Source organism: Eriocheir sinensis, unplaced genomic scaffold (assembly GCF_024679095.1).
Source record: "Eriocheir sinensis breed Jianghai 21 unplaced genomic scaffold, ASM2467909v1 Scaffold515, whole genome shotgun sequence".
In the NCBI taxonomy this organism is placed as follows: Eukaryota; Metazoa; Arthropoda; class Malacostraca; order Decapoda; family Varunidae; genus Eriocheir; species Eriocheir sinensis.
In genome coordinates this window covers 222,489-245,549 of record NW_026111849.1, presented here as the reverse complement: position 1 = coordinate 245,549, position 23,061 = coordinate 222,489, and the positions used below count along the sequence as shown (strand labels likewise).

Below are 23,061 nucleotides of genomic sequence, written 5' to 3'. Positions count from 1 at the left end.
GGCAGGAGGAAATACAGATGAAGGAAGATTGTTCCTGAGTTTACCAGCGTGAGGGATGAAAGAGTGAAGCTGCTGGTTAACTCTTGCATAAGGGGTTTGGACAGTATAGGGATGAGCATGAGTAGAAAGTCGAGTGCAGCTTGTAAGCTGTAGGGGGGGAGGCATGCAGTTAGCAAGTTCAGAAGAGCAGTCAGCGTGGAAATATCGATAGAAGATAGAGAGGCAACATTGCGGCGGAATTTAAGAGGTAGAAGACTATCAGTATGAGGAGGAGAGCTGATGAGACGAAGAGCCTTAGCCTCCACTCTGTCCAGAAGAGCTGTGTGAGTGGAGCCCCCCCACACATGAGATGCATACTCCATACGAGGGCGGACAAGGCCCCTGTATATGGACAGCAACTGTGCAGGGGAGAAGAACTGGCGGAGACGATACAGAACGCCCAGCCTCGAGGAAGCTGATTTAGTAAGAGATGAGATATGAAGTTTTCAGTTGAGATTTTGAGTTAAGGATAGACCGAGGATGTTTAGTGTAGAGGAAGGTGATAGCTGGGTGTTGTCAAAGAATAGGGGATAGTTGTTTGGAAGATTGTGTCGAGTGGATAGGTGGAGAAACTGTGTTTTTGAGGCGTTGAAGGACACCAGGTTCCTCTTGCCCCAATCGGAAATAATAGTAAGGTTTGAGGCTAAGCGTTCTGCAGCCCCCAGCCTTGAGTCGTTAAGTTCCTGTAGGGTGGGTCTTCTATTAAAAGAAGTTGAGTAATGCAGAGTGGAATCATCGGCGTAAGAATGGATAGGACAGTTCGTTTTCGAAAGAAGATCATCAATGAACAACAGAAACAGAGTGGGAGATAGGACAGAACCCTGTGGGACACCACTGTTAATAGATTTAGGGAAAGAACAGTGACCGTCTACCACGGCAGAAATAGAACGGTCAGAAAGGAAACTGGGGATAAAGGTACAGAGAGAAGGATAGAAACCGTAGGAGGGTAGTTTGGAAAGCAAAGATTTGTGCCACACCCTACCAAAAGCTTTTGATATGTCCAGCGCAATAGCAAAGGTTTCACCGAAACGGCTAAGAGAGGATGACCAAGAGTCAGTTAAGAAGACTAGGAGATCACCAGTAGAACGCCCCTTGTGGAACCCATACTGGCGATCAGATAGAAGGTCAGAAGTGGAAAGGTGCTTTTGAATCTTCCGGTTAAGGATTGATTCAAAAGCTTTAGATAGACAAGGAAGTAAAGCTATAGGACGGTAGTTTGAGGGATTGGAGCGGTCACCCTTCTTAGGCACAGGCTGTATGAAGGCATACTTCCAGCAAGAAGGAAAGGTAGATGTTGACAGGCAGAGGCGAAAGAGTTTGACCAGGCAGGGTGACAGCACGGAGGCACAGTTTTTAAGGACAATAGGAGGCACTCCATCAGGTCCATAAGCCTTCTGAGGATTGAGGCCAGAGAGGGCATGTATCTGAATAACAAATTTTTGAAAGGAAAATATATATGTGACCATGCATTGTTTTCTTATTTTTATGCTCCCAGAGTTCATCAAAGCATTTCTCCTCATTGAATAAACATTACGGTCGCGCTTGACTCTATACGGAGAATGCTAATAACCGAACCGAATGCACTTATATCACGGCTACTTGTTTGGTCGTTATGAGTTTTGGTTCTCGTACATCTGGCGTCCTCCCTTGAGTGTGCGTAAGGTCCATATTATTAAAGGTATCGGGTTCCTATTACGACCATTCTCCAAAGCCACAGAGAAGATGAACCGGGTTTCAATGGGTTATTTTCCCGTTCAAAGTGCAGAAGTCGTTTTTTTTCCGTTTTTTTTTTTTTTTACATCAGAGGACACGACTCAAGGGCGATAAAAAGAGAACAACAACAACAACAACAACAACAAAAAAAGGCCGCTACTCGCCGCTCCTATAAAAGATAAAATTAAAGAGTAGCCAAAAGAGAGGTCAATTTCGGGTGGAGAGGTGTCTTGATACACTCTTCTTGAAAGTAAATACATCACTAGAATCACAAAACAGTCATGAAAACCCCCAAACCACATCAACTTCTACGAGAGGCTTTTCAAACAGGCGAACCAAGGTGACGATACGTTTAAGAATTCGGGCTTTAGTAAGTGTCCGGGGTTCATGTTTTGGGTCTCGACTCTTGGGTTCACTTCTTATGAACCTTCGAGGAGTGATACATCCTTCTCTCTTTCCGTTCCGCAGTTCAGTATGTGAGTAACCTGGTCGTCATCATCATCATCATCATCATCATCTTCAGTCTCAACGTGCATACAAAGAACCACGTATAACACAGTAACCTATCAACACTATTTTTCTTCGTATTTTCTTCGTGTTACATTCACCCACAATATACATAATAACACACATAAGCCCCAATACACATAACATTGCGCTTTCCGACAGTCAGGTGTGCGTGCAAATGGGAGAAGGGCAACACACACACACACACACACACACACACTAGATTAGCGTCAACGTGCAGGTAGTACCAAATAAGTCGCGGATGTACCTGAGCAGATCCCCCTTACCTACCTGTGTTACGGGCAGGTGGCTCCATTGTGCGAAGGTAATAGTGCTTCGTCTCCTTGCTCGTGGGAAGGGAAGGCATCGGAGGTGGCTTAAGGTGGGAGAAAGGCGTTCTGTCAATTCCTCTTCGCCAATAGTAAAATAATGAAAGTCGCAAACCAAGGGATGGGAGGGGCTGAATTCTTAAAGTCAGCCTGTCGATTCTTTGTTTTATGTAAATGTTGAATTAAAATGTAGGACAGTAATACACCAAGGGATGATACGATGCAGAACCTAATATTCGGTCTCTCGGTCCTTTTTTAGTGAATATCAAATCAAAATATAAGAACATCGTATACCAAGAGATGAAGAGAATCGAAACCCTCATCCATTTAATCCTTCCTTGGGTAACATTAAAACAATAAAGGAAAGTTGTTTAGCAATATAGGAAAGAACGAACCGAAGCCCTTAAAGACAACCTCTCGAAGTTTCTTACAAAAGCAAAACAAAAAGTTATACCCAGGAATAACAGGATTTTAAACCTTATTTTTTTTTTCCTTTTTACGTAACGGTGTCTCAGTCCTTTCTTAGGTGATAGTAAATCAAAATAAAATCAAGTTGTATAGCAAGCGCTGAAAGGAGGATCAAATACCTTAAAGTCTGTCTCTCGATCCTTTCTTAAACAATAACAAAGTAAAATATTAGGAATTTGAATACCAGTGGATGAAAAGTACAAAGCGAGCCTGTCGAACCTTCTTAGTAAAGCAAAACAAAAGAAAATCGTAACATGAGTGAACTTATGATCCAAAGCCTCTACGTCAGCCTGTCGGTCCCTCTCAGCAAACAGTAAACATAAGATTTCCGTTCCCAGGGATGAAAAAAAAAAAGTTTAAATTCTACCCGTACCATTTTTTTTTTTTGTTTTTTTTGTTATCGCTGGGTTCATCAAATAGGATGCTTTTACTGTGTTTCTGGGGTGTACTTATAAGGCGCGAGAGAGAGAGAGAGAGAGAGAGAGAGAGAGAGAGGGGAATAAGCCTCTACATTTTTTTGTCAATTGAGTTGAGGGTTTGTAAAGGATAAGGTTCCGTGGAATGTGGTAAAAGTAAATCTCAAGACTCTATTTGTGTGTGTGTGTGTGTGTGTGTGTGTGTGTGTGTGTGTGTGTGTGTGTGTGTGTATTTGTCAAGGTGAGGAGCAAAGACGAGGCCGTGGAGCATGACAGTGGTTTAACGGTGAAAGAAGGTGAAAGGAGAGGACGAAAAAGGGATTAGTATATATTGTGTGTGTGTGTGTGTGTGTGTGTGTGTGTGTGTGTGTGTGTGTGTGCACGCGCGCCACGTCCGTGGGCAACATGACAGCATTAAGAGGAAATTGGCTTCGTGCTCCTCGGGAAGAGTCGCCGCTTTACTTTCGTCACCTTGGCACCTGATGAATGTGTGAACAGGTGGACGGGCGCCGCGGCCCCGTGTGTGCCGGGGATGCTGGGAGGTGGGGGTCATTATAGACAGCTTGGGGGGGAAGAGCAGCGGAGGGGAAAGAGAGAGGTCACTTAGTTTGCAGAGATGGTTCAGGTAGAAGGGAGAAACGCCCCCTCGAGCGGGATGACGTCACGCCGGTGTCGGAGTAGTCCAGAGCGGCGAGAGTGGCCGCCTGAGCTGTATATATACGGATGGTGCTCTGAGCCTGACACAACAGTTCACCATGAAGCTCCTGGTGAGTGCTTGCCTGCTCTGCCCCAGCCATCGGCCTCAAACATGGCAGGTCCTTGCTGACCAGTGGCCGCTCTTCATGACTTACTGATGATTGTTACTGCTCCTGTCCGCACTTGTGTCTTTATACCGTTCTCCCACAGGTTGTCTTCACCTCATTGGTCGTGGCGGTGGCCAGTGAGACAGGCTATGGTAGCGGCGCGCCCTCCGGCTCTGGCTTCACTCATGGCGGTTCTGGCGGAGGATTCGGCGGAGGAGGCGGCTTCGGAGGCGGCTTCGGAGGAGGCTCCGGTGGTGGTGGAGGCTATGGTGGAGGAGGAGGCTCCAGCGGAGGAGGAGGCTATGGCGGAGGATCATCCTGCGGGGCTGGTCAGGTGCGTCACGTGGACGGCAGCTGCGTCACGCCGAAGGTGACGCGCAACCTGTACGTGTACCGAGCCCCCGAGCTGGCGCCCATCACGGGCCCGGCCCCCTATGTGCCAGCGCCCCGTGTGGAGCACAACGTCATCTTCATCCACTCACCGGACAGCCTCACGGGACAGAAGCCCATCGTGGTGCCGCCACCACAGCAGAAGAACGTTGTGTACCTGCTCAGCAAGCGGCCTCAGGATGACCAGCAGGTGATCGAAGTACCCGCCCCCGAGCAGCAGGCGCCGGAGATCTTCTTCGTCAACTACGCCGAGGGAGAAAACCCGTCTCTGCCCACCGGCGGCGACCTGCAGTCCGCCCTCAGCAAGGCTTCCCAGGGCAGCGGCGAACTCGTCAGCGGTGGTGGCGGGTTCGGTGGCGGCGTCGGCGGTGGAATTGGCGGTGGTATCGGCGGCGGTGCAGGAGGTTACGGCGGCAGCGGCGGTATCGGAGGTGGTATCGGTGGCGGCATTGGCGGTGGTATCGGCGGCGGCATTGGCGGTGGCATCGGTGGCGGTGCAGGAGGTTACGGCGGCAGCGGCGGTATCGGAGGTGGCATCGGGGGCGGTATCGGCGGCGGCATCGGCGGCGGGCAGTACAGCACTCCCACCGCGTCTCCCCCATCAGGTGTTTACTCTCAGCCCTGAGGCGTGTGGGGCAGCTCGCGGGGCCCCCTGGCGACACGCTCTCGTCCCCACCTTAGGCGTCACTCCTGTTAGATTGTTGTTGTTGTTGCCGCGCCGCCCGTGGCTCCGGTCACTGGCGGCGCGCTGGCACAGAAATAAAGTTGAGACAAGACTGTGTGATTCTAACTTCCTGAGAGAGAGAGAGAGAGAGAGAGAGAGAGAGAGAGTCACAAACATACACCTAAAATACATAACACCGATACGTCCAGATAAAATTAAAAACAACAACAACCTTAACCTGCTTCTAAAACGCTAAACACACCCTACACGTTCACAAGCAATCTCAATAAACATCACCCAACGACCTGTTTTTACACGACCAGCCAGGGCGGAACGCGACCAACAAATAATAGAAAATGGGAAGCAGATCATTGTCTTGGAGGGAGGGGGAGACAGGGGGGGGGGGGATGAGATAAGGGGGTAAGAGGAGGGAGCGAGGGAAAGAGTGCATCGGAGTAACCAAAAGAGTGGGTGTCGTCCATCATAATATCTCGTGCATTGTGCTATTTACGTGACTATCCCGCGTCGCCTGCTGCACACACGGTCACTGCGGGTTCCCTACAATTTATCATCTTCACGACGACTACGGGTAAGTTAAGAAGACTGTGTGAAAGTGGCCAGAGTGATGAAGGGAAGGTCTATTAGTGTGTGCAGTGACGGGAAGGGAAGGTCTTGGAGTGTGTGTAGCCTAACGATTATTCCAGTCCAGTCATCGCGCTGAGTCACCGTGCCGTCCAATGTCGTCTTGAATGAAATATATAATGTAGTCGATGTGTGGTTTTTGCGTCTTCAAGTGGTTCTGCCTCCCGCTATCTGGTTTACTACGTGTTCTGATACTGCGTTTGAGTTGAATGAAGACGTTAGGCTGTTCTTGTTCAGGTGGTTCATCCTTTCGAAGCATGTCTTGAATTTTTACTGTAGTGGATTTATTGTGTTTGGGTCTTCAAGTTCTTTGTGTTCTGATGTTACGTTTGAATTTAATGAAGTTAGGCTATTCGTGTTCAGGTGGTTCATCCTTTCGAAGCCTCTCTTGAATATTATAAAGTAGTTGATATATTATAATGTTTGGGTCTTTCAGGTTCTTCCTCTCGCTCTCTAATTTATTCTTGTGCTGTGATTGCATTACGTTTGAGTTGAAATACGTATTGCAGTATGTGTTCAGGTCGGTCATTGCTTCGAAGCCCGTCTCGTCAGTCATTCTACACTGTTTATCCTTGAGCTCATCTTAATTAGTGTATGAAGTTGAAGGTTATGGTTGAGCTTTCCCTTTCATCTCTTTGTTCTTAGTTTGTCTATTTGTTCTTCTTATTGTTAGGAGATGAAGAAAAGTTACTACTAGATTGTTCTGTTAGCTATCAGAATCATGTTAACAAATCAATTAAAACTTTTCGATATCACGGAGGTTTCCCAAATGTAGCCGAGTTGTCCATTTGTTTTATGGTAAAGTATGATTTACTTGAAATGTTAGTGCTATCATATTGGAACGGTGTTGTGTTAGGCTCATATTGGAACGGTGTTGTGTTAGGCTATGTCCCGAAACGCGTACGATTTTATAGTAGCCTAATATTAATGAGTTTATTGGGTGGCTTTCTTCGTGTAGTCTAGTGGTATATTAATGATTTGCTTCTTATTATAGCAGAATTAAAAAAAAAAAGGCTAAGGGGATACTGCGTTGGTATTTGGTAAGGCTGTCATGGAAAAAAAAATACGTTCAGTGTAGCCCAACTTAAATGGTGCACTTTTATGGTGTGGTTTTCTTCGTGTCGTACGAGCTGGTTGGTTATCAGCCGTTTTAAAGATAAGATTTAAAGACGTTCGTCCTGGACCGTATTCTATTAGTCTGTGTCACGGGAAAGACTACGGTTTGATGATGTAGCCTTATGTAAGTGGAGTTTGTGTGGTTTTCCTTTTGTAATCTAGTTCTTATAACGTTGGGATGAGGGCATTTGTTTCTGAAGAAGGTTGTCCCGTTCACTCTATGGCGACTGAACCACGACAACCCAGCGACTCGGGGTATACGAGGTCTTGGGTGTGAAATGTTAATGTGAAAGGGTCGCACATGGTCGGAAAGAGGTCTAGAAACCGGATGCTCATTCGGCACAGTGTGAAGGGGCCCTAAAAGTCGCTGGGTTGTCGTGGCCGAGTGAATGGGGCCTTTGAGTTCAGCATAGGTGCAGAAAGTATTAGGCTATTCATAATTTCTTAGTGATAAGCATGTGCTAAAACGATAATTTTTCAAGCCAAGCTAGTATTAAATGTGTAGAGATGGTTATCGTTCTATTTACATGGCATTTTCAACTAATTCTTGATTCTTATAAAATTATTATATTTAAAAATCCTAAGAAATCATTCCTGTTTCCTGTAATCGTTCTCTATGTGCTGAATCTGTAGATAGCTATTTGTATTATTCATGGTGGTGACGCAGCCCAGTTGTTGCACGCACCGCCGCCAATATCAAGATGTTTTCACAGGTGAAGGGAGTGAACCCGGCTGTTTCCTTACTGTTTAGCTTAGTGACTCCATGTATTTGGTTAAAGTCATTGTGAGGCATACGCGTAACATTCACCTCGCGTCTGTATACACACTTAAGATATGAAAACTGGGTCATGCAACTCTCAGCTCATCGCCAGCTTAATGCATCGCCTAACGTCATGTCGAAAGCATTAGAATATTCCTTAATCTGAATGTAATGGAAACGTAGATAAACAGAGAAATAGACTGAACGATGGAGACATGAAAAAAAAAGGTAAGATTGTAAAAGATAAAAATGTGAACCGATATATTTAGTGCATTGGGTATGTTTCCCTTTTAATAATATTTCATTGTTCACCTCTTTCCTTTGGTCAGAACGTAATTAATCAAAACAGGGTGACCAAACTACTATGTGTCTGTGGCTGTAAATAACAACTAACACGAGGGTAAAAAAAAAAAAAGTTTCTTCTTTTTTCATTTTTTTCCGCTAACGTGAGAAGCATCCACGACAAAAATAACTTCATATCAAAGCGTGTAAGTAAAGGACGACCAGCTAAATCGAGTAAAACTTCCTTCGTTTGTATTTCCTCCTGCCTACGACTTAAACACTTTCAACAGAAGAGTATCAAGGTACCACCCGAACGAAATTCACCTCGCTTCTGGCCTCTCGTTTGTTTTTCCCCTTTCGTCGGAACAGAGTATAGCCGCCTTTTTTTTGTTGATTTCGTTTTTTGCCCTTGAGCTGCCTCCCATGCCGTAAAAAAAGTCATTATTTATTTTGTTGCATCACTTTACATTTCCCTTGGCTTCCTTTCCTTTTTCCTCCCGTTTCCGCGAACCTGAGAAGCCCTTCGTCCACACCTTCTTACCTGCGTGCGTGACCGCTCCGCCTCATCAGCATTCTTCCCATTGCTTGAAGTCTTGCGTGGCGGCGAGGTGCATGACTGTGTGTGTGTGTGTGTGTGTGTAGACATTGTTCGCTTTGGTGAGTTGGAGACGGATGTTGGTGGGATATATATTTTTAGAGGTGACGTGAGCGATGGTGGTGATGGGTAATGGTAGCATCGTCGTGGTGATGGTGAGTAGGGGTAATGGTAATGGTGATGGGAAGCTTTGTGAAGTGGTACTTGCGGTGGAGATGGTGGTGGTGGTGATGGTGTCTCAGTTTGCGAGTGCTAGTATTGTTATTGTTTATGGTGGTGGTGATGGTGATGGAAGTGGTGTTGCTATCAGGCGGTAGAGGTGATAGAATTGGAGTTTAGGGTGATGATGCTTGGTGATATTGGTGATGATAAGGAAAGTGGTGTTGATGGTGATGATGCTCAGCTTAGTAGAGGTGGTGGTGATGATGTAAACGGTATTGGTGGTGATGCAATAATGATGAGGAACCAGTTAGAGGTGAAGGTGATGGTAATGAGTGGAGATAGTTGTGGTGGTGGTGGTGGTTGTGTAAATATGTGAACGGTAATGAGTCGTGTTGGTGTTGATGGTGCTTGTGGTGGTGAGAGATGGTGATGGTGATGGTGGTGGTGGCTGTTGTGGTGGTGATGAGTGGGCGGCGAGCGGTTGCCTGCTTTCTCCTCTTCAGTTAAAGACATGAAAGTCAGTTTGCTTGGCTTGTTCCTGCTTTTGATTGCTACTGTTTATTCTTTGTTAATATTTCTCTAGTAGTAGTAGTAGTAGTAGCAGTAGTAGTAGTAGTGATAATTAGTTTGTTATTGTTATTGCTTTTTTGTGTTATTGCAGTATCGTATTATCATCCTCTACTACTACTACTACTACTACTACTACTACTGCTGCTGCTACTACTACTACTACTACTACTACTACTACTACTACTACTACTACTACTACTACTATTCTCACTACTACTACTACTTCTATTCTCACTACTACTATTACTACTACTACTACTACTACTACTATCACTACTACTATTACAACTACTACTACTATTTTGCACTCGTACACTTAAAGGGCAAACCATTGCATTGTAGCCATTAAAAGCAAGCACATCATAAGGAACAATAAGATAACGAGGAGATATATTATGGTGACCGCTGCTTGAAAAAAAAAGTAAAAAAAAACTTGCCGTTGTAAAGGTGAAGGAAGACGAGAGAGAAAGGGAAAGATGAGAGAGAGGGAAAAAAAAAACGTAGCAACTGGATGATGGAGCAAAAACGACCCGTCTCTCTCTCTCTCTCTCTCTCTCTCTCTCTCTCTCTCGTATAGAACCGGTTCACACCATCTTCGCGGCCTTTCCCAGGTTTTTGTCTCCCTTCTCTTAAACTACAAAGCTGGTCTTGAAACTTGTGGAGATGCCTCGTTTTTTATCTGTTTCGTACTCGTTTTCCGTGGTCGTGGAATGACTGTCGTGATGCCTTGGTGGTGGTGGTGGTGGTGGTGAAGGGGTATCTCATTTGTTTTATTGTCGTTTCATCTTCGTTGTGATGTTCGTAGTAGCAGTAGTGATGGTGATGGTGATGATGTGGTTTAAGTTGATTTTGTGGTGTCCAGGTTGTGGTGGTGTTGATCTGGTTGGATTTTTTTGGAGGTAGTGATAGTGGTGGTGGCTGTGTTGGGGGTCTGATCTGATGGTGACATGAGAGTAGTGGAGGTGGTGATTGGAGATGTTTGTGGATGTTCTTGAAGTGGTATCAGTGGTGCTGGTGGTGATGTTGATGTTGATGGTGATGGTGGTGTACAGTGCAAATGCTGTATTGAGATGTGTAAGTTCTCGATGTGGTGTTAGTGATGTCCGTGGTGATGTGAGTGTATTGGAGATGTTTGTTGTTGTTCTTGAAGTGTTTTTGTTGTTGTTGTCGGTGGTGGTGGTGGTGGTGGTGGTGTGGTGTTTCTCGTGGTGTGGAGTAACAACAAATCCATCAGTAAGAATACCTAATGTTAGGATTTTCTTTCCTTATCCAAGTTTTCTTTTCAGTATTTTTTTTTCTTTTTTTTTGGTATGTGTGTGGCTTTGTTATTTGTGGTTTTCCGAGTTTTTTTTATATACTGTTTGCCACGCTTGTGTTTGATGGCGGTGAAGTTCGTGTATCGCCTTTGTTTGCCACACGTTCTTATTTGTTTCCCGTTTTTTCTGTCATGTAATCAGTTGTTTGTAGTTTGTTTATTTTGTCAGACATGTAGATATTTTTCTGAAACGCTCATATGCGTTATTTCTTCGTCAAAGTGTGTGTGTGTGTGTGTGTGTGTGTGTGAGAGAGAGAGAGAGAGAGAGAGAGAGAGAGAGAGAGAGAGAGAGAGAGAGAGAGAGAGAGAGAGAGATGAGGGAGTAATAATACATTATCAAATCAAACAAACAGTTTCATTGTGTGGAGAGCGAGTACAAAAATAAGCTATGGGGTGGATGAAGAGGGTATTTGCAGGGTGAGGGAAGGGGGGGGGTGGGGGAGGCAGCGGCGGGGCGGGGTGACTCCCACCGCTGGTGATGCGGGCCGGCACTGGGCGGCTTAACGGGAGTACAGGCCTCCGCCTCCGCCACCGTGGCCTCCTCCGATGCCGCCACCGATGCCGCCACCGATACCGCCACCAAAGCCGCCGCCGCCACCGTAGCCGCCACCAATGCCGCCACCAATGCCGCCACCAATGCCGCCTCCGAAGCCACCGCCGAAGCCACCGCCAAAGCCGCCGCCACCGCTGACTAGTTCGCCGCTGCCCTGGGAAGCCTTGCTGAGTGCTGACAGCAGGTCGCCGCCGGTGGGTAGTGATGGGTTTTCTCCCTCGGCGTAATTGACGAAGAAGATCTCTGGTGCCTGCTGTTCGCCTGCTGGCACCTCGATGACCTGCTGGCTCTGGTGAGGCCGCTTGCTGAGCAGGTACACAACGTTCTTCTGCTTTGGTGGCGGAATCACCACGGGCTTCTGGTTGAGCAGAGACTCGGGAGTGTGGATGAACACGATGTTATGCTCCAGGCGTGGGGGCGGCACGTAGGGGGCCGGGCCCACGATGGGCGCCAGGTCGGGGGCGCGGTACACGTACAAGTTGCGGGTCACCTGGGGAGTGACGCAGCTGCCGTCCACGTGAAGCACCTGGCCGCCGCCGCAGCCTCCGCCGCCATAGCCTCCTCCGATGCCGCCTCCAAAGCCACCTCCGAAGCCTCCTCCAAAGCCACCGCCTCCACCTCCACCGAAGCCTCCGCCGCCGTAGGATTGTTCGGCCGCGACGACCGCCAGCAGTGTTGAGGCGACGACCTGCGGGTTACAAAACGGGGTGAGTGGTGGGCGTGGCCTGCGAGCCCGATTTGACGGGCTGCTGGGCGGCCGGGTTGTGCTGAATACTCAGGCAGCAAGCACGGCCCCGGTCGCCGCGCAGCTCTTAGTCAAGGCGTGGCACTTTGGGGTCACCGGAAAGTCAGGAGCCTCGGAGCCCTGAACAGTGTAAGGGCCATCACCGGGCTGTACATGGTGGTGCTGTGCTGGGCCATCTGTTACACTATACACGTCACAACACCCCCTGACACCCCCCCCCCCCTCACCAAACATCCTCACTCACACCCTCACTCAGCCACAACCACCCACACCCCATTATGTCTTCCTTCCCCCACCAACTCTTAAAATCTGCTTACCCCAACTTGGCCGAACGAACATCCATCACAATTTTCTCTCTCTCACTCTTAGTTTTTTTTGAGAGAGAGAGAGAGAGAGAGAGAGAGAGAGAGAGAGAGAGAGAGAGAGAGAGAGAGAGAGAGAGAGAGAGAGAGAGAGAGAGACTTAAAATAGGACCTAACTTGCCTATAAAAAGTGTTATTGTAAATTTTAGGAAAAATAGTTAAACTGAAATAAGAATACTGTAAGGAGGGGCCCTATTGTACTATAAAGAGAGCCTCTGTAAAGGAAAAGGTTAATGTAAAGATATGGAGGGTAGTGCCATGTAAAGGAAGTTAGAGGCAATGCATAGAGGAGTACCTATATAAGAAGGGAAGTTAGTGCCCATATATAAAGTTAAGTGCCAAGATGTAAATGAACTTAGTATCGATATGTAAAGGAAGTTAGAGCCGTATGTAAAGGAAAGACTGCCAATATGTAAATGAAGGGAGTGCTAGAGTATAAAATAATATTGCCAATATCTAAAGGAAAGGAGTGTCAGAGTATAAGGTAACAGAGTGCCAGTATGTAAAAGAGGGGAGTGCTAGAGTATAAGGTAGTGAAGTGCCAATATCTAAAGGAAGGGAGTGTCAGAGTATAAGGTAACATAGTGCCAGTATGTAGAAGAGGGGAGTGCTAGAGTATAAGGTAGTGGAGTGCCAATATTTAAAGGAAGGGAGTGTCGGAGTATAAGGTAACATAGTGCCAGTATGTAGAAGAGGGGAGTGCTAGAGTATAAGGTAGTAGAGTGCCAATATCTAAAGGAAGGGAGTGTCAGAGTATAAGGTAACAGTGCCAGTATGTAAAAGAGGGGAGTGCTAGAGTATAAGGTAGTGGAGTGCCAATATCTAAAGGAAGGGAGTGTCAGAGTATAAGGTAACAGTGCCAGTATGTAGAAGAGGGGAGTGCTAGAGTATAAGGTAGTAGAGTGCCAATATCTAAAGGAAGGGAGTGCCGATGTGAACAGAAGAAATGGTGCAAACTTCAAGCGGGAACAAAAGCCACTAATGAGAAAACGATTCGCTCTTGTGTGTCGTAGCGGTGCCGGTGTTGAGGAGTAGAGTGCCAGGTAGAGGAATGAGTGCCTCTTCTACTCACCAGGAGCTTCATAGTGCCAAGTGATACGGTGCTGACGCTTGAGTCGTCTTATATAGCTCCACCTCTCTCTTTCTCCCTCTCTGTCTCTCTCTCCTTCTTTCCCGTCTCTTCCACCTCCACCTCGCTCGCCATCACTCGCTTCCATTCCCTCCTCCTCCTCCTCCTCCTCGTCCCTTCCCTTCCTCTCCTCCCCCCTTCCTTTCCCTCCCCTTCTCTCCAGTGATCCAGTCTACAACTTTTATTCCTCTCTCTTTTTTTTTTTCTCTTCTACATGTCTTTCTCGGTGATAAATTTTCTCTCCCTTTTAACCTTCATTTCTTTCTTTCTTTCTTTCTTTCTTTCTTTCTTTCTCTCTCTCTCTCTCTCTCTCTATTTGACCGATCTATACATGTCTACAAGGCTCTGTTTTCCCTTTCACTTTCTTTCCTTCTCTCTCTCTCTCTCTCTCTCTCTCTCTCTCTCTCTCTCTCTCTCTCTCTCTCTCTCTCTCTCTCTCTCTCTCTCTCTCTCTCATTGCTTTCATTGTTTCCTGCATTGATTATTCTCTTTTTGAACTTCTATTCTTTTCATTTCATTCAATATCCTTCTGTTTTCCTCCTCTTCCTCTTCCCTCCTTTCCCATCCTTTTCTTCTACTTCCTCTTTCCCTTTTTTTTTTTTCGCGCGTCCGTTTCCTCCTTGCCTCTAGCTAGGTGTTCGTTCGTGTGTTCGTGTGTTCTCGTGCATTTTCGTTTTGCTTCGTCATTCCTTGTTTTCGCGCTTCTGAATCTTGAGATGATTATGTGTGTGTGTGTATGTGTGTGTGTGTGTGTGTGTGTGTGTGGAGTAAGACAATTTACCCTCATTATCTTTCTCTCTCTCTCTCTCTCTCTCTCTCTCTCTCTCTCTCTCTCCAAAGACAGCGAATTTTTTTCGCTGTCTTTGCGTTGTTACTTTGATTTTCTACCCCCCCTTCCATTCCTCCTCCTCCTCCTCCTCCTCCTCCGCCTCCTCCTCCTCCTCCCCCTCTTCCTCCGCCTCCTCCCCATTTTCTTACTTTCCTGCCCCCACTTTGATGATGCAATCAAACATTAACATAGCATAGGTCACTGGTGTTGGTGACGGAGAGAGAGAGAGAGAGAGAGAGAGAGAGAGAGAGAGAGAGAGAGAGAGAGAGAGAGAGAGAGAGAGATGACCGCTCACCTGTTTTCTTTGGCTTCTCTCATCGGTCAGTGACACACACACACACACACACACACACACACACACACTTACACAGGCACCCACCTTCACAAATATACACACATGCACAGACAAGGAAACTGAGTGAGCCAAGTAGCGCACTGTGAATATTAACTGGGCAGATGAGGAGGAGGAGGAGGAGGAGGAGGACATAAAGAAATAAATATAAGTAAATAATGCTAATTGTAATACAAATAATAATAATGATAATAATAATAATAAGATAAAGAAGGAGAAAGAAAAGACGAGTAGGTGGAATAATGACAAGAAACATAGAAAAACAGCAGTAACATCATCATCAACAACAACAACATCAACATCAACAACAACAACATCAACAACAACAACAACAACGGCAACTCTTAAAAGTGTTTGAGGACGAGGGATAGGAAAAGGTCTTTGTTATGGAAGGTTAAAGGTTAAAAAGAAAAAATGATAACAACAATAATGACAACAGCAACAACAACAGCAGCGTCACTATCAACAACAGCGACGCAAAAAATTATATGTTTGAGAAGGAGAAGGAGGAGGAGGAGGAGGAGGAAAAAAGGAATGAAGAAAGAGGAAAAAAAATAGAATGAAGAGAAAAAAAAAACGAAAAGATGATGAAAAAGTAAATGGAAACAAATCACATTTAAAGACAAGAAGAGAAGAAGAAGAAGAAAAAAAAAAGAGGAAGGGAATGAAGAGGAAGATAAACAAACCAGTCTGAAGAAGTCGTTGAAAGAGAAAGGAAAGGAGGGAAAGTAAAGGGAAGATGAGAAAGAAAGAAGAGGAGAGAGAGAAAGTGAATATAGAAGATGCATGCAAGGTATAGGAAAATAGGAGAGGGAAAAGACAGTTCAGGAAAACGACAGACGAGGAGTAGGAGGAAAAAGAAAAGAAGTGAAATACAAAAGAAAACAAAAGTGAGGAAAAGGAAAAAAGAGGGAAGAGGATGCAGGTACAGATGTAAGAGAAAAAAAAAGAAGGAAATCCGCTAATCAGATGACATGGAAAGAAAAACAAGACAGAAAGTGAAGGGGGAAAAAGGGAGAGAAGGAAGGGAAAGGGACGGGAAGGTAAACGAGTTAGAGCGACCTGACCCATAGAGAGAGAGAGAGAGAGAGAGAGAGAGAGAGAGAGAGAGAGAGAGAGAGAGAGAGAGAGAGAGAGAGAGAGAGAGAGAGAGAGAGAGAGAGAGAGAGACTTTTGTGTGTGTGGTCAGACGAGTAATGAGAGATAAAAGATAGAGGACACATCAATTTTGCCTCTTCGTGGGGAAAGTTGTTGCCTCGTCGCATTATTTTGTGGCTCGTCTTCCCTCCCCTTCCCTAATGTCAGGAAAGGTGGAATGATACTTGCTCCTTTTTTTTGTCTCGTTTCGTGTCTTCTTGCTTTTTGTTTAGTCTGTATTTATTAGCTCTTGGTATTTTTATGGCATTAGGAATCGTGTGTGTGTGTGTGTGTGTGTGTGTGTGTGTGTGTGTGTGTGTGTGTTTTGGGATTTCGGTGAATGGTGAAGGTTTGTGTGTGTGTGTTTGTGTATGGGGGGGATGAATCAATTTGTGTGTGTGTGTGTGTGAGAGAGAGAGAGAGAGAGAGAGAGAGAGAGAGAGAGAGAGAGAGAGAGAGAGAGAGAGAGAGAGAGAGAGAGAGAGAGAGAGAGAGAGAGAATGCTGAAGAGGCTGTGTTATGATGTATAGTGTGTGGTGAGGGTTGGGGTGTGGTGAGCAAAACTGACTTGGCGCTGCAGTAATGATGGTGGTGATAGTGGTGATAGTTGTGTTTTAGGAAGCAAATATTTGGAGTTGCGTGGTGTTGCGCGGTGTTGCAGTGTCCAGCTGGAGCACATGACGGTGGTGGTTCTGAGTGTGGTGTTGATGGTGATGATAATGCTGGTAATAGTGGGAATGCGTTGAATTTATGGACCTTAAATTGTGTGAAATGGTGATGATGGTGGTGGTGATCGCTGTAAGACCCAGAGAAATGATGGTGAGGATGATGATGATGATGGTGAAAATGGGATGACTTTACGTGGTCCAAATAGTGACAATGAGGAAGGTGAATGTTGAAACTATGATGGTGATGATGGTGAAAGGAGAGATAAAGATGCTGGTGATGGTGGTGGTGGTGGTGGTGGGGATTGTGAAGGGTGGGTGGGTGGGTGGTGGGGGGAGGGGATGACACGTTAAAAGCGACGGTAGGTTATGTTGGTGATGGTGGTGATGGTGGTGTTGAAAGGTGGTGGAGGAAGTTGAGAGACTGGTGGTGTTGGTGGTGGTAGAGGTGGAAGATAATTGTGATTGGAGGTTCGAGGAAGTGGTGGATTCGGTGTGAAGGAAGTACAGAAAAGTGGATTTTATGGGAGGAGGAGGAGGAGGAGAAGGAAGAAGAGGAAGAGGAAGAGGAGGAGGAGGAGAGTTTTTCGGACGAGGAGGAGGAGGAGAATTTGTCAGTGGAAAAAAAGTAGTGTATTGTTTGAAGAGGAAGAGATGGAATAGATTTTGTGGGTTAAGGAGGAGGAGGAGGAGGAGGAGGAAAAGGAGGAGGAGGTGAGTGCATGGCGTGACCCACACCTACCGATTACTCACCTCCTCCTCCTCCTCCTCCTCCTCCTCCTTCACTGCTATTTTACTATTACTTGCAACCTTTCCCTTCCCTCTTCCTCCTTGCGTCCCCTCCCCTCCCCGACCACACCCTTCCCTCCTTCCCCTCTCCTTCCCCCCTCTCTTCCCCCTCTCCCTTCTCTCTCTCTTTCTCCTTCTCGCTCTCCTTCACTTATATTACTCAATCCATGTTATCTCTCTCTCTCTCTCTCTCTCTCTCTCTCTCTCTCTCTCTCTCTCTCTCTCATCGTTACTACATTTTTATTTTTATTTACTTTCACTCGTATGTTGCTCTATGTATTAATTTTCTTATTTTCCTTGTGTGTGTGTGTGTGTGTGTGTGTGTGTGTGTGTGTGTGTGTGTGTGTGTGTGTGTCCGTGGGTGGTCCCAGTTGTGGAAATCAATGCAATGTTATGTCTCTCTCTCTCTCTCTCTCCCACACACACACACACACACACACACACACACACACACACACACACACACACACACACACACCAAACCTACGGGCTGTTAACCACAATTTTCCACTAACCTTGAAAGAGAAAACGAAAGGTTGCGACAGACATAAGGAGGAACTAGCAAATTATGAACACCGATTAGGGATGTTTTTTTTCTTTCTGGTTCTTTGATATCGAGTTTAGTTCAGCTTTGTAATGCGAGTGTTTTCCCTTCTTCTTTTGTTCATTTTTTGTTGTTGTTGTTTGTATGCGCTGTTCAAGTCATCATCATCACCATCATCATCATTATCATCATCTTACATCATTCCACTGCAAGACATGTGCCTATCCCAAACGTTTCCATTATACTTTATCTATTTCGGCTGTATTTCCTCCTGCCTACGACTTCAACTCACTCAAGAGGAGAGTATCAAGACACCTCTCCACCCGAAACTGACCTCTCTTTTGGCTTTCGAATATTCTGCTTTTGAACGGAGCAGCATCTAGCGGACTTTTTATTTGTTGAGGTTTTCGTTTTTGCCGTTAAGTTGCCTCCTATGGTGTAATTAAAGGTGTGGCTCGTCTCAATACAAACGTTCCTTGATCTTCTCCATCTATCGCACCATTTCGTAAACTGGCTTCCCTTGAGTCTTCTTATTTATATGAAGCAAGTAAGCAGTATGTAATCCTCGGCCTGTCACTCTTTTTGTTCTCATGTTATTCTCTCTCGTGTCCTGACCTTATTTTTTCTTTCTTAATATATCGCATCATATCGTAAGCAACTCTCCCTTGCGTCTGTTTAGGTCAATTCGTTACCATTCTGTCACTTTGTTTCCACTTTGTTCGTTTTGTTTGCTGTTTGTTTCTTGTGGAATGTCCGTTTTGTTTGCTGTTTGTTTCTTGTGGAATGTCCGTTTTGTTTGCTGTTTGTTTCTTGTGGTATGTCCGTTTTGTTTGCTGTTTGTTTCTTGTGGTATGTCCGTTTTGTTTGCTGTTTGTTTCTTGTGGTATGTCCGTTTTGTTTGTTGTTTGTTTCTTGTGGAATGTCCGTTTTGTTTGCTGTTTGTTTCTTGTGGTATGTCCGTTTTGTTTGCTGTTTGTTTCTTGTGGTATGTCCGTTTTTTTTGCTGTTTCTTGTGGTATGTCCGTTTTGTTTGTTGTTTGTTTCTTGTGGTATGTCCGTTTTTTTTTGCTGTTTGTTTCTTGTGGTATGTCCGTTTTTTTTGCAGTTTGTTTCTTGTGGTATGTCCGTTTTGTTTGCTGTTTGTTTCTTGTGGTATGTCCGTTTTGTTTGCTGTTTGTTTCTTGTGGTATGTCCGTTTTGTTTGCTGTTTGTTTCTTGTGGTATGTCCGTTTTGTTTGCTGTTTGTTTCTTGTGGTATGTCCGTTTTGTTTGCTGTTTGTTTCTTGTGGTATGTCCGTTTTGTTTGCTGTTTGTTTCTTGTGGTATGTCCGTTTTTTTTGCTGTTTGTTTCTTGTGGAATGTCCGTTTTGTTTGCTGTTTGTTTCTTATGGTGTGTCCGTTTTGTTTGCTGTTTGTTTCTTGTGGAATGTCCGTTTTGTTTGCTGTTTGTTTCTTATGGTATGTCCGTTTTGTTTGCTGTTTGTTTCTTGTGGTATGTCCGTTTTGTTTGCTGTTTGTTTCTTGTGGTATGTCCGTTTTGTTTGCTGTTTGTTTCTTGGGGTATGTCCGTTTTGTTTGTTGTTTGTTTCTTGTGGAATGTCCGTTTTGTTTGCTGTTTGTTTCTTGTGGTATGTCCGTTTTGTTTGCTGTTTGTTTCTTGTGGTATGTCCGTTTTGTTTGCTGTTTGTTTCTTGGGGTATGTCCGTTTTGTTTGCTGTTTGTTTCTTGGGGTATTTGGGAGCCATGTTCTTAAACGTTTCGGCGCCCTAGAACACCTACTATTTGACAAGGCTTTCATAGGAGTGTAAGGCATTTCCAGGGATAATTTTATGACCCTTCTGGCAGTTTGACCCTTTTTCCGCACCAAGAACCTACAAAAACACTCCTGAGAACCCGACTGACCTCCTCTTCGGCCTTTGGAAATAGCTGGTGTGAGAAGCGGAAGTGTCTGAGTATACCGACCTGTGCCCTGACCATCTTACTCCTTCTCCCAATTTGCGGCGCGTCTTGCTTTCCTTTCCGCCTTTATTGCACCAGTCATTCAGCAGCCTGCCACGCTTTGTTTAACCGTCGTCCACTCTTCTATGTATGTGACTTATCATATCGTTAGAGAGAGAGAGAGAGAGAGAGAGAGAGAGAGAGAGAGAGAGAGAGAGAGAGAGAGAGAGAGAGAGAGAGAGAGAGAGAGAGAGAGAGCACAACAAAGCAAGAGGAAGGAAAATAAACAAAAGGGAGGTAGAGGAATGCAGATAGAAATAAAAAGAAAAGTGTGAAAGAGAGAGAGAGAGAGAGAGAGAGAGAGAGAGAGAGAGAGAGAGAGAGAGAGAGAGAGAGAGAGAGAGAGAGAGAGAGAGAGAGAGAGAGATTTGATTTGATTTGATTAATTTATTACGCCGTGAGCGTCAAACAAGTATACAAAAGTTGTGGTATACAGTAATTTGGAGGCAGGACACAAGATTATTGGTAAATGGACAAAATATAGATGCGAAAGTTACATTGGAAATAAGATATCCAATAGGTAGCACACACACACACACACACACACACACACACACACACACACACACACACACACACACACACACATATACCCCCACACACACAAAAACATAGAAACAAAGTCCTTCAGTACCCACCAAAGTGAGGATATTGCACAAGAATCTGAGAGAGAGAGAGAGAGAGAGAGAGAGAGAGAGAGAGAGAGAGAGAGAGAGAGAGAGAGAGAGAGAGAGAGAGAGAGAGAGAGAGAGAGACGTTTTATTTTACCAGTTGGTCCTCACTCTTCAAATCTTATCTACCCATTACGTATGTACTTTCCTCCTCCTCTACCTCCTTCTCCTCCTCCTCCACCTCCTTCTCCTCCTCCTCCACCTCCTTCTCCTCCTCCTCCACCTCCTTCTCCTCCTCCTCCTTATAATCTCGTTCCTCCGTACATGTCTTAAATGAGTTAGCTGCCAATCTGTTACTCTTGTTGTTTATCTCTTTTCCTCTCCTCTGCATGTCACAGTTTCTTCAGATTTGTCTTCTTCATTTTATCCGTTAGTTCGCAATCTGTCGCTCTTGTCATTTCTCTCTTGTTTCATCTCCTATATACGTGTCCTCTTTGTCTTGCCACCATTTACCTTTCCTCCTTTTCATAAATGTGTTCCTACGTATGTGTTCATATATTAGTTAGGTGATAGACAGATAGATAGATAAATAGATGGATAGATAGATAGATAGATAGATAGATAGATACATAGGATAGATAGATAAATAGATAGATAGACATAGATAGATAGATATAGAGTGAGATAGATAGAGAGAGAGAGAGAGAGAGAGAGAGAGAGAGAGAGAGAGAGAGAGAGAGAGAGAGAGAGAGAGAGAGAGAGTATACAAAAGAAAAGAAGAGGAAAACCAGCAAATAGCTTGAGAAGGAAGAGAACGAAAGAAAAGAAAGAGAAAGAGAAAAAAAGAATAGTGAAAGGAAAACAAACATAAATAGAGGGGAGGAAAAAAAATAAAGGGAAGTTAGACAAAGAAACGGAAAATAAACGGTAATTATATAAAAAAAAACAGTAATTAAAAAAAAAGACAGACAGACAGACAGAGGGAAAGAATGAAATGCATAAGTTCTTTTTTTTATCCGTTATCCTCTCGTGTGTCTTTTTATCTTTGCCATAACAGCTTTTACCTTTGTTTATATAGGGTCGCTGTCTATAGGTTTATGATCTTTAAGTTTACGCCTTTAGATTAATGACTGAATACTCTTCCAGATGTCACGCGGAGGCACTGGGATTCGAACCGCTGCGCCGAGGCTCTTCACTTCCATGGGTTGACGCTCCGACCCACATGACCACCCCGGCCCAACCCTCACCAAGGTATGTGTTCTGACTATATTTTTTCTTCTTTTCCTTTTTCTTTATTTATTTTTGTCTTTCGTCACCTTGGGTCGTTTTATATAATTCTCTTGCCTCTCACTCTTTTTGTCATCGAATTATTATCGGTTCTCTTCCGTCTTTTATTTATATGTTTCGGTTATTATTCTAGTATATAAACGTTTCATTTTATTTCGTTCTTTCCCTCTGTTCCTCTGTCCGTCTGTTATGTCTGTGTATATGTAATTACCGTGTATTTACAAACTAGGGTAGGCGGTGGCGTAGGTGGTAGCGTACTGGGCCCACATTCACCGCGTGATGGACGACGCGGGTTCGAATCCCCACGCAACCACTCGGATTTTTCAGTCACCGCCGAGTGGCTTAAAACTACCCACATGCTGTCTTGAAGACCACCCATCAACCCGGACTCTAGAGGAAGCCGTCCAACCGAATCAAGAACGAGTTCCGGGGGGCAGCATGAGCCAATGCAAGATGGCGCCACTATAAACACTCGCCTGCGCCAGAACGGGCTGGGCCGACCATCAGACCCCTCCTGGAAGAAGCCTTGGGCCGACCATCAGGCCCCACCGGGAAGATGCCTACCGGCGCAATAGGCAATCAACGTAAAAAAAAAAAAAATAATAATAAATAAAAAAAAAAACTCTTGCTTCGTCTATTTTTATTTTGTTTTTATTTTATTTTATTTCTCATCTCTATTTTTGTTTTGTTTTCCTTTCTCTCATTTTTTCTTCTCTTGCTATTTTTTCTTCTTTCGTTCTCTTTCTTCTCAAGTTATTTGCTTATTTTACTTTTCACTTCTTTTGTATATATTCTCCTTCCAATCTTTTTTATTATAATATCTTCATTCCTCTTATTAATTTTTGTTTATTTTCCTTTATCTTTTGTGCTCTCTCTCTCTCTCTCTCTCTCTCTCTCTCTCTCTCTCTCTCTCTCTCTCTCTCTCTCTCTCTCTCTCTCTCTCTCTCTCTCTCTCTCTCTCTCTCTCTCTCCGCCTATCACCTGTTCCCTTAAACACACACACACACACACACACACACACACACACACACACACACAAACACGGACACACACACACACACACACACACACACACACACACACACACACACACACACACACACACACACACACACACACACACACACACACACACACACACACACACACACACACACACACACACACACACACACACACACAACCACGGACACATGCCTTTCCCACTGTTTGTCTTTTCCTTTCCCTCTCCGTTCCCGCTCTTTATCTTTCCCTTTCCCTCTCCAACCCCGGAAGCCACGAGCAGGTCA

At 45.0% G+C, this 23,061-nt stretch overlaps 2 protein-coding genes across 2 annotated transcripts in view; one reads left to right on the top strand and one right to left on the bottom strand.

Moving 5' to 3' along the window:
* Window positions 1-5,442, top strand: part of LOC126992896 (fibroin heavy chain-like) — a 10,937-nt gene extending 5,495 nt beyond the window's left edge. Inside the window, exons 3-4 of the mRNA XM_050851726.1 lie at window positions 4,209-4,239; window positions 4,379-5,442. Coding sequence (XP_050707683.1) covers window positions 4,209-4,239; window positions 4,379-5,290 — 943 coding nt within the window. The 3' untranslated portion in view covers window positions 5,291-5,442. The remainder of the gene's footprint in view (window positions 1-4,208; window positions 4,240-4,378) is intronic.
* Window positions 5,443-11,112: 5,670 nt separating this feature from the next.
* Window positions 11,113-13,634, bottom strand: LOC126992892 (ATP-dependent RNA helicase A-like). Its single transcript, XM_050851723.1, has 2 exons — window positions 13,504-13,634; window positions 11,113-12,012 (listed from the first exon to the last, which is right to left on the bottom strand). The coding sequence occupies exons 1-2, from the start codon at window positions 13,513-13,515 to the stop codon at window positions 11,272-11,274; spliced, it is 753 nt and encodes a 250-aa protein (XP_050707680.1). The 5' UTR covers window positions 13,516-13,634; the 3' UTR covers window positions 11,113-11,271.
* Window positions 13,635-23,061: the final 9,427 nt, after the last annotated feature.